This window comes from Sarcophilus harrisii, chromosome 4 (assembly GCF_902635505.1).
Source record: "Sarcophilus harrisii chromosome 4, mSarHar1.11, whole genome shotgun sequence".
Lineage (NCBI taxonomy): Eukaryota > Metazoa > Chordata > Mammalia > Dasyuromorphia > Dasyuridae > Sarcophilus > Sarcophilus harrisii.
In genome coordinates this window covers 197,498,169-197,508,910 of record NC_045429.1, presented here as the reverse complement: position 1 = coordinate 197,508,910, position 10,742 = coordinate 197,498,169, and the positions used below count along the sequence as shown (strand labels likewise).

General features: G+C 32.9%; 1 protein-coding gene across 2 annotated transcripts in view; it reads left to right on the top strand.

The window, feature by feature from the left end:
- The first annotated feature begins 513 nt into the window (after positions 1 to 513).
- The window catches only part of LIN28B (lin-28 homolog B), a 125,701-nt gene continuing 115,472 nt past the window's right edge, over positions 514 to 10,742 (top strand). For both annotated transcript variants that reach the window (XR_004233641.1, XM_031964477.1), the window contains exons 1-2: positions 514 to 861; positions 10,040 to 10,088. Coding sequence is in view for 1 of the 2 variants with exons in the window: in XM_031964477.1 (XP_031820337.1) it covers positions 10,052 to 10,088 (37 nt within the window). In the remaining variant the exon portion in view is untranslated. The remainder of the gene's footprint in view (positions 862 to 10,039; positions 10,089 to 10,742) is intronic.

The following is a 10,742-nucleotide window of genomic DNA, read 5'->3' as shown; positions in this document are numbered from 1 at the left end:
GCTCTGAGAAACAAACTCGAAACCGCACCACCACACCTCAGCCCTCGGCTTTCCGATGGGTATGCGGACTGCGGCCTCAGGCGTGGGTTCTGTGTGGGGCTGCACGTGTGGGGAGAGAAGGACAGAGCAAGAGAGAAACAGACTCGGGGAGAGAGAGAGAACCCACAAGACAGCCGGTGCTTTACCCGCGAGCTCTCTCGCCCCTTCCGCCTCCACCCCCTCAAACTCTCGCAGCCCTAAGGAATGAATGGGAACACTTCAATCTCGCGCGCCCCTCCGAGGCAGCCAATCCGGAGGTAGGGCCGGGTGGTGGGCAGGTGTGCGCGTGCCGCTGCCTGACGCAGGGCTCGAGCTGTTAGTGTCTGCCGCTGCCGCCGCGTCTCACAACCTCTTCCCGACTGACTCCCCGGCCCTCCTCCCCTTCCACTCCCTGCCCGCTCGTCCGCCTGCCCGCCCCTCTCCCGGCGGCGGCGGCGGCGGCGGCGGCGGCGGCGGCGGCATCAGCGGCGGCGGCATCAGCGGCAGCGGCGACAGCGGATTCCGAGCACCGCAGCTTCGAGCCGCTCTCGCTTCTCCCCTCCCCGGCTCACCATGTACTATTGACCCTTCTGGCCTCGATCCTCAGTCTTCTGCCCTCACCAATTTTCCTTCCCTTTTGACATCCCCGCCCTCGACCTCCCCCCGGTCCTCTTCCCACTGCCCCTCTTCACTCCCCTTTTGAAGGGATTAAAATACGGGCTCCTTCCTCTCACCCCAGTCCTCTCGAATTACACTCACACACACAGACACGCACAGATACACAAACACACAGAGACACACACATACACACAGAGTTAGCAGCGCGACCATGAGGCCCGGGAGGTAAGCTGTACCATTTACCCGCCCTCCTCCTCCTCTTCCTCCTCCTCTTCCTCCCTGTCCTTTCCCCCCCCCTCTCTCCATCCCAGTCGCTATGTCTGTTACTGAGTGTATTCGGGTGTGCGCGCGTGGGGGGTGTGGTGTGTGTGCACGCGCGGACATTCGCAGGCTATAGAGTTTGGCACGTGAGTCGCGTCGAGGTGGGCAGCCCGAAAAGGAGAATGGAAGACCAAAAAAAAAAAAAAAAAGGGAGGGATGAACGGAAGGACTAGAGAAAGGAGAGGAAAGAATCGTTAAAAAAAAAAAAAAAAAAAAAAGTGACATCTGCCCAGGCGTTGAAATGCTTCTTCCCCTCCGCTCGTGATTTATTGCCCTTGTGTTGCCATTAAATATGCTGCGTGGGTCGATGTACTTCCGGGTTCACACCTTTTTTTTTCCTCCTTGACTCGCACCTCTTAGCTCTGGGCTGCTGCTGGAAGAAGAGATAGTGTATCAGCTCAGTTGCAAAGTTATCGCTTCTCCACCGACCCTTTCACCGCCTAAGGTGCCACATCCTTAGAAGGATGTGAGGCTGCTTGATTCCTTAGGGAAAGAAAGGGGCGGGGGCCAAGGACCGGTAGGCGGGGTGAGGGAGATGATAGGGAGAAGGTGGGAAAAGAGAAGTGTCTTGGAAGGATGGAGCAGACGTTTGAAACTTCAATGACGGTTTAGAAACAATGAGATGGTACCAGGGAGAAGCAAAGAGATTTCATTAACTTAAGTTACTCCCAGGTCAAAGTAAATCCTCTACTTGGAGGGGTTTGCAATAATGACATTGCGGCGACTGGACACCAGGGGGCGTCCAGCCCGTCTCTTTATTCTCACTCCTTTACAACTGGATCGGCTTTGTATCCGTAAGCGGCCGGGGAAAAATTTATGCGCAATGTATAGGAAATAAATGCATGAATTAAGATAAAGAACTTGGGAGAGAAGGAAGAAGATGAAATTGGATTTCGAATTGGTTTCTGAAGGAGAACGCTAAAAGAAGAAATAGCATGCTTGCAACGTATTACTGATTTGAACGCATTGAAAACGGATGCTTTCTGAGGATTTGTGCTCCCCAAACTGGTTTTTTTAAAATTGATCGTCGGTAATTATAGAATATTTTTAGGAAGCATTTTATATTATACTTATTTTCTTTTCTCATAAGCCGATTTCTTAAATGTAAGTAATAGTAAGTCCGCCATTTTGAATTGTTTCATGTAACACAGAATGAAATCTTAGGTCACTCCCTGTGTTTCCTTAAATTTCCCTTTAGTTCTTTCTTTGGTTTTTCCTGATATATATAGCTTGTGAAAGAATAACGGAGACTATTATATTTCTTTGTAAACATAAATTCTGTGTGAAGATGGTTATATCAACAACTATATTAATGTTAATGGAATGCAATACAAGGGAAAATAAATTCCATTCAAAATCAATGTAATTTTTGTTTTATTCTCTTGAACATTGTGGAAAGTGTACACAACAGAAAAACTGGCAGTTTTATTTTATGAAATAGTGTTATGAGTAAATTTTTAAACATAATGTTGTTACCAGAGGAAAGTGACAATTGAACTGGATTTTTATTATGGTCATGAAAATGCTCCATATTTCATTTTTATGCTGATAATTGATGAGTTTAGACAATAGGATAACAATAAACCATTTAGTTATCTATTAATACTAGGAAAAAATTACTAAGTCCAAAGGTAGACCCTCATCAGAATTTTATCAAATGTTTAAAAGCTTTCAAAGGTTTTTATAAGACTGGGATAATGTGAAATGCTTGCTTTAGATATGAGCACCAGTTAGGTGGTAAATTATTTAATAGTAAGATCAGGGACAATTTTTAAAAATTGAAATAATCAGTCTGTAAAATTAAACAATTAACAAACACTTGCTATATTTTTAGAAAAAGCTTGTACTCCCTTAATTCTTTATCTCAGCATGTGTGAAATAAGGTAATCCATTGTATGTAAAGGGCTTAGGAATTAAATTGGCACATGGCCTCTTTCTGACACTTGAGGGGGGATGGGACAATATTTTAAATGAATAAAATGCTTTACTTTGAAATTTCATTGCTTTCAGAAATATTGTTTTATCATTGTCATCAAAATTTAAGGAAATAAGAAACAATTGTAGTTATCTTTTGCGTTACTCCTTACATTGTCATAATTGTATGGGATCATTTCAATTAGTCAAATATTTAAATAAATTTTTTTGTTAATAGTACGATTAAAATTGTATTTTGTGATAATAATATTTTGGAATCAATGAAAATATGCTGAAAATTAAGGTTGAAAATTTTGTACTAGGTGGAAAAACTATACAGTTAAATTAACCATGTGCTTTTATGAGTGAAGTAGTGTATTTGTAGTGAATTTTAAAATGCCAGTATTCTAACACATTACTTTTTAAATTGTTGATTTTTATTTGTGTGACAATATAAATATATGACTTTAAAAATTATAATCATGTTTTTGTAAAACGAAGCAGTGTGTTTGTAGTATATTTTGTAATGCTAGTATACTAACATATTTCTCTTAAAATTGTTAATTTTTATTTGTATGACAGCATAAATGTAAATTGCTCAAATGCCACAAAGAACTGTGGTAAATATACTAAATGTAAAATGTTTTCTTCTCATGTACCGTGTACAAAGAAAACATTAAACAATGGTTACCTGTTTGGTAATAAGGTAATTCATACTACTGATAATATAAGTTTTCTGGTGTGTGAAAAATATTGCTATGGTAGTTTCTAATTCATGATTAAGAAAAAAATAAATTTTAGGACATATGTGTGTATATATATATATATATATAACATTCAGATTGAGAAAATATCTCCTTAAAATGATTAAATTGTTATACACATGTATCAGATTGTGATGATCTGAAAATAGAGAACATGAAATGATTTTTTTTTTCTAGGCCTATGTTTTAATTGAATAAAATATCTAGGATGAATTGATGAATTGTAAACAAGTTTTAAACTGCTTAGGGACATGGTAAGGTGAAGATAGCTAAAGAATTTTGTTGTTGCTTTGAGAAGTTTTTTTGCAGTAGACTTTAAATTTCCTTTATAGTCCTATGATCCAGAAACATGATTTGTCATTTGGAGAGAAGAAGGGAAGAGGTTGGATGGAGGAGAAAACAGAAAAAGTTTAATGTTCAAAGGCTAAGTATGTATATTAAAACTGATTATTAATTTTTATATAGAAGGAACTTTCTTTAGTAATATATGGTTTGGTTTTGTTTCTTTTAAATTTAAAGATCATAAAATAAGCCACTGGCTCACCAAGTAAAACAATGGTGATTATTTGCATTTAAATATTTTTAACTTGCTATACAAATCCAGATAGCTATACTTTATACAATTACCATTATTTAGAAAATTCATTCAATACATACATATATAGTGGTATTGTGGAGGAGCTCCTCCTCTGACATAATGACACTATATGATGTCGCTGACCGGAGTGCTGAATCAAGACAGACAGCCATATTGATGACTACTGAATCCAATTGAAAACAGTCTAAAGTTCTGTGGAGGTTGAGATAGAACAATAACTGTAGTAAGATATGTAGGGTGTGTGTTTGTGTGTATGTGTGTGCATTTCTTTTTATGTCAGTTGACCATGCATCATTATAATAACTGTGAAAAGGAAACTTGATGACAAGGAAAGTATGTCAATTTGCTGTATATCACTGATATTGAGGGGGTGTCAGTAAAATCAATAGGATCAATATTGGGGTTTTCTCTTGTTTTAAGACCTGTATATTTACAGATAAAGATGATTTTAAAACCAATTTGAACAACTAATGACCATATATAAAAACTTCAGATTCTTAATTATGAGACTATAAGGTTGTAAGGTTGAGGATGAGCATGAGCTTTGTGTTTGCCAGTTTTTTTCCCTGCTGGATCTGATTTTGGAAAAATGTCAAAACTACATCAAAACATCATCTCCAAAATTATTTAAATTAGGAAATCATCTAAAAACATTCCATTCTACAATACTACTAAATGAAGTAATTAAAGAAGTTTAATATAATTTTTAAAAACAACTTTTCTTTGCCCCTAAGACTCAAAAGATGAGATGTCATTGAATTTATTTAACTAGAATTCAATTTGACATGGAAATGTTATTTTTTGGGGTTTATGGTAATATGGAAAGATTGCTTGAAAAGGAAATTATAATATAATTTTTCAAAACAAAGATAGTAAGTTTTTAAACACAATTTTGTTGACATTCTACCTCTAAAAATAGAAAGAGTTGATATGCAGGATCATCAAATTAAAGGTCAAAGGTGATAAACCAGGACAAAGGTCATGCAGCTCATTTTCAAGCAATCAGTTTCTAGTTGTTTTTTTTTTTTAGCTGAACAAAAACTTAATTGTACAGAAAAAAAGGTCTGTAGTGTTAAATGATCAATTATAATTGGAGAAAATATTTTCCAATATTTACTAGAGATTATATTTTAACAGTGAATCTTCAAGTTTCCCAAGTCTTATTTCTAAGTAGGTAGTTATGGTTTAAATTATTCCTTAATTCCAAGAACAAAAACATGCAATTAAAGAATCATTATTTAGACTATTATGTATATTGCATATAACTTTTTGGATATGTGTGTGTAACAATTCATGGGATAGAAGGGGATAGCTTTTATATACTCTTTCTCATCAACATTTATATTTTAATTAATTCCCATTAAGCCTTTTCAAAATCTTTAAAAGAAAGTATTTTGGATCATTAGTATATAATCTTGCAGGCTTAAAAAAATAATAAAGTATCCAGGACCATTATTAAATACATGTTAGCAGTTATAACCCTATTATTTATTAATTTTATAAACAAATTATTGTTGCATATTTATTGTCAATGGTATCAAGATGAGAAAACTAAAACATCTTTTTTAAAAATATATTAGATGCCCATGGAAAATGCTTGAGCATATTAAAATTGGTTCTTGCTTACTTATTCATTTCAATATAAGCATCAAAACAGCTATTAGCATTGTTGAATAGCAAAATTATGTACAAAACAAAATACTTTGTTATCATTGGAATTTAATGAAAGTGGTTTTAATTTCAGTAAAAAACTTTTTGTTATTCATTTTATAAGAAGGCAATTCAACTTAAAATGTAATTCAATTAACTTTGAAGCTATGGTTGGTCTTTAAATGTATTAGGTCTTTTAAAAGAGGGTTTTTTTGCACTTATTTTCCCCTTTATCTTAGTAATTAAACTATTCTTGCTTTGTCTTTATTTCACCTCTGTTCTTTGTGATCTGAACAATTACTCAGTTGGAAGCTTTATCATATAAAACTATTGTTTCTTGTGGTGAAAAACTTGGATGAGCAAAACCAACTGTGTTGTAGCCCATTTATATCTCAATATACACATTTGTTTAAAGAAAAGTGTGACTTATTAGATTAACATTTGTGCTATAGGCAGTATCTTTAAATTGTTTTTATAGTGTGCCTGTTGACTTTTATTCAGTTTCCTGGAGATTGAAAGTTCTTATTTTCTGGTAAACTATTCATAACCTTGTTTGTTTGTTTGTTTGTTTTTAAGGCAACACTTGTTTTCAGAGGTATTCATAGCTTATATCAGAGTAATTGAAATCAGATTTGTAAATCTATTCAGAAAATTAAATTCTGTGTGGTAATTCAGCAATGCTATGAATATTATTATTTACAATTAAATACTTTATGTGATGTAGATAAAAGATTTTCCTGAAAGATAAAAATGAATGAGTTTTCAATAATTTTCATAATTTCAGAATGCCCACAATTACTTTTCTCTCATGCTTTTTTTCAGTTAAGTACTTCATTAAATTTATATGGAAAATATGTTAAATAAAAACAAAAAAATAATCAAGACAATGTACTATTTTGACATTTAAGTTGCTCTATATTTATTTCACACATAAATTCCTAACAAACAAGATCAACCTTTTGTTTGTCACCATTTTGTGGCCATGATTGCAATCAAATGATATTTCTAGTATTTAAAATGCAGTTCAATTTTCATCCTTCAACCAAAAAAAAAAAAAAAAAAAAAAACTTGAATTCATGGATTGTAATTTTATCGAATATATTTTTTTTAAAGCAAGACTTGAAAATGATGGCTACTGTACAATGAGTAATTTGCATGATAACAGTGGAAACTTGTTAACATGTACTTGTATCTATATTGAATACTTCTATATCTAGCTAAATATATGAATTTCCTTTTTTTGCTGTAAGAAGAGCAACAATTCCTATTGTGATAAATATTAATTCCAATATTCCTTAAATTATATTTATAGACAATGTTCAATTATTTTAAATTTAAATGAACATTTTAACTTGTGTGTGTGTGTTTTTTTTTTTAATACTTTTGGTATATCATTTTCTGTGTAGAAGATTGAATTTAAAAAGTTTTTAACCAATTTGCTTGATTTTTAATTTTTTTTTTTTTTTTTTTTTGGTGTGCTGGCATCAATTAAGTTCTTTGGCACATGCACACATGCACTTATATTAGTCAGGAAAATATTATTAGTTGAATCCATAGATTGTTCAAAATGTTTTTAGAAATTCTTATTGTTGTCACTGATCATGAAATAGTTTATTTCTTGGTTACTATCCTGGCATTTTCCTTTTAGATACTAAATGCTTTTTGCTGCTTGAAAAACTGCTATTTATTTGATTTTTTTTTTACTGGTATTCTTAGGAACGAAAATTAGAATTAAACAGTAACATTTGACTTTAAATTGACATTAAAATTTTAATAAGACTAAAATTGTGTTTCCATTGTTATATATTAGAAATATATGGTTTATATTTCTGTGTGACTAATGCTTCACATCTTTATTTGTTTGTTTGTTTTAACTTGTCACTTGCCAAAATTCATTGGTATCAACCCACCAAATTGTTAACCATATAAAATAATGCTCATGTACATGTGAAACATAATGTATTTGCCAATTTTATTGCATAATTCCACTGCTTTGATATTAATACTTCAGGGTTAAAGTAATGAATCAATATAAGTACTTCCCATGGAAAATATGTACCATATTTGAAAAAAAACTGTTATAGTATGTATTTTAAAAGGCTAATGTAAATCATAAGAGTACAGGTAGTTCTCATGGTTTTTTAAAATATAATACATCATGCTTCAGTAAACCACACCTATATCTGTATAAACAAATGATGAAGTTATTGGTTATTTGCATGTTTTATTATTTTGGTTAAGAAATGAAATAACTTGTTATACTTTTCTATGTAAAATTGCTCTGATCATATCTTTGCTTTCAAATAAGATCAAATAATCCATGTACAAATATTTAAACGATAAACTATTTTTAAGTAATAAGGTAAAAATAATAGTGAATAAATTATTATTAAATGTGTTCAGTGCATTCTTGGGTTTCAGAAACTTTTAATTTTTAATTTTGTGGTGAGTCTTAATCCCAAAAGACTGAATAATAGTTTTGTTCTTAACAGTCATTCTGAAAGAACATTGAGGTTGAATGATATTTTAATTAACTTGAATATCCAGATTTAAAAATAGTCTGTTTTTCCCACCATATCTCTTTGGTTTCCTTTAGGAACCAAAAAAGAAAAAGTTTGAAATCAATGAATTAGCCTAATCCATTTATATCTTTAAAGTTCAAATTTAAAAGTCCTCCAATTTATAAGCATAACACAAATTATAGTGGGATTCACTTGTTAATAATTGTAGTGTTAAATTAGTTTCAAGATGGAAAGATGACACATTATGATAAATACAATGCTACATTTTTAAAAAGGAAAGGTACATTTTATTGTAGATTAGCCTATCTTTTGCTCTTAAAGACCTTGCAAGGATACAACTGAAGAAGGCTTAATATATAGTAGTTTGACCTTTACAAACCTTTTATTCACATTTTTGCTTCTAACCCTTTATAAGACAGAGTCCTGAGTCAGCATTCAGTAGACCTCTACATTTGGAGCAGCCTCCATTTTCTTTTGATAAGAGAATTAGATATCCAAAAGATGCTACAAAAATGGTTTCTTTGAGAGGTTGAAATAGTAGAAAGTGTTTAAAATCAAGCAAAGGGGAGAAAACTTGCCTAAAGAAGATGACTTGTGAATGTCCAAACAAATTTCTTTTTTGTGCCTTGAAAGACTATACAATCTGAGCAGAAATTATCACTTGAATGCTATTTTGCCATTTACTGTTCCTTATTGCTGAATAGCATTTAGGAAGTGAGAGTGAAGGATGGGAGCACATTTTATTGTCCTGTGACATCTTCAACATTCTACTCATTAGAAAGAGGACTATAACTTACACAAGTTCTTTGGAAAAACAGTTTTGCCTTTTCAGATTTAGTTTCCTGCACAGTTAGTGTCTTGGGATATATATATATACTTTCAATTCTTAATATAGATGAAAGGGTTTCTGTCAATATCTGGAAGGAATTGTAAGATCTAATTTGGATAGTATGTAACAAAGCTTATATTTTTGAACTGTTTCTTTTAAAATATATTTGAAAGGAAACAAAAATCAAATATGGATACTATTATTGATGTATTGTAACCAGGAGCCAGACACTTGCCCTCTTTGTCCCTCAGTTTCCTCATCTGTTAAAAACAAAGAATAAAAGCTATATGATTAGCTCTACTGTGAAGTTTAAATTATAAAGGCTACATAAAGATTTTTGCAAACCCTAAAGAGCTATATACATGTCAGCTGTTCTTTGATGAATTATGTATATGTTAAATTTTTGAGTTTTAAAATTATTGTTTATAATAAAGTCCTTATTAATAAATAAGGAGATGTTTTAGTTTTTCAGGAAATTTGTATCTTTAGACTAAAACATTAGTTGTATAGTGCTAATAAAATAAAAACCAAATTAAAAGACCTTATTTACGCAGTGCCCTTTAACCGGAAAAGGCTAGGCAAGGTGCTGCATTCCCTGTTTGATTGTTATACCAATTGGTTATCTAATTGTGGATTTGATGAGCTAGGTAAGTCTTAAATTGTTGAAAAGTTTACAGGTCACTTCACAGAGTCAAAGCCTTGCCATTTTATGGCCTTATAATGAGCCGTTAAGTTGGGGAAGAGGCAATTAAATAGGGTCCTCTGGTAGAATGAAAAAGTTCTGACTTGAACTCTTTAATTTCAGGTTCTTCAGAAGATGATGAGGTCATTTAAGAAGATTCCTTCAAGCCCAGGTTAGTTTTGTTTGTTTGGTTTTTGTTTGTTCATTTATTTGTTTTTTAGTATTTTACTTAGCTCCTTTTTTTTTTTTTTTTTTTTTTTTTTTTTTCATGAGCAGCCGGAAACACAGCAGATATTACAGCTCCCAGTATTTCTCCTTCCTTTAGTATTTCCCTTATAATAAGCTTATTTCTAATGTTATATACTAGGAAGAGAGTATTAGGTTAAAAGTCCCAGTATCTTGTTTAAATATAGTCTCTTTTAATTTTATTTTTGTGTGTGACCTTCAGCAAGGTTCTTAGCTGCTTTGGACCTGTTTCATCATCAGTAAAATGAAGGGTTGGTTAAAATAATCTCTGAGATCCTGACTAGCTTTAAAGTTTGTGATACTTCTATTCAGATGTAATATTCATTAGAATTACTATCTCTTTGCCTAAAAATGTCAGCGATAGATAAAACCAGGAAGGTGCTGGTTAATGTTTAACAACCAGCTCAGGAAAAGAGAATGTAGTCACTGCATACTTTTAAGTTTAATCTGCATTACTAACATTTTCTCCATAATTTTCTCGTCTGAAAACCAACAAAACAATAAATCAAGCTCTGATTTGTAGCATTTGCAGATTTTCAAGGTGTAAATGTTCACAATGAAATTGGACAATCTGTTGGGC